Raw genomic sequence first — 312 nt, 5'->3', positions numbered from 1 at the left:
GAAGGAAGTTCCACATCCCGATTGGCCTCCAGATCCCACGGCCCCCCTCCTGGAAGAACAACCCACGGGACACCAGTGAGGGGGATGGTACCAGCCTCCGACTGCTCTGCAGTGTCATAGGTCAGAGCTTCCACTTACTCTAACACCCACCCCACCCCAACCCTGTATTCGCACACACACTCACTCTCTCTCTCACAGACCCAGACCCATACACACACAGACACACACACACAGACACACACACACACACACACACTCACTCTCTCTCTCACAGACACAGACCCATACACCCACACACACACACACACACAC

At 55.8% G+C, this 312-nt stretch overlaps 1 protein-coding gene across 1 annotated transcript in view; it reads left to right on the top strand.

The window, feature by feature from the left end:
• Positions 1-120, top strand: part of LOC125482401 (ankyrin-1-like) — a gene marked incomplete at its 3' end in the record, with an annotated part of 7,205 nt that extends 7,085 nt beyond the window's left edge. Inside the window, exon 5 of the mRNA XM_048594472.1 lies at positions 15-120. Coding sequence (XP_048450429.1) covers positions 15-120 — 106 coding nt within the window. The remainder of the gene's footprint in view (positions 1-14) is intronic.
• Between the last annotated feature and the right edge of the window lie 192 nt (positions 121-312).

Source organism: Rhincodon typus, unplaced genomic scaffold (genome assembly GCF_021869965.1).
Source record: "Rhincodon typus isolate 14 unplaced genomic scaffold, sRhiTyp1.1 hic_rhity00009856, whole genome shotgun sequence".
Taxonomy (NCBI): Eukaryota; Metazoa; Chordata; class Chondrichthyes; order Orectolobiformes; family Rhincodontidae; genus Rhincodon; species Rhincodon typus.
This window is presented reverse-complemented; position numbering and strand designations above follow the sequence as displayed.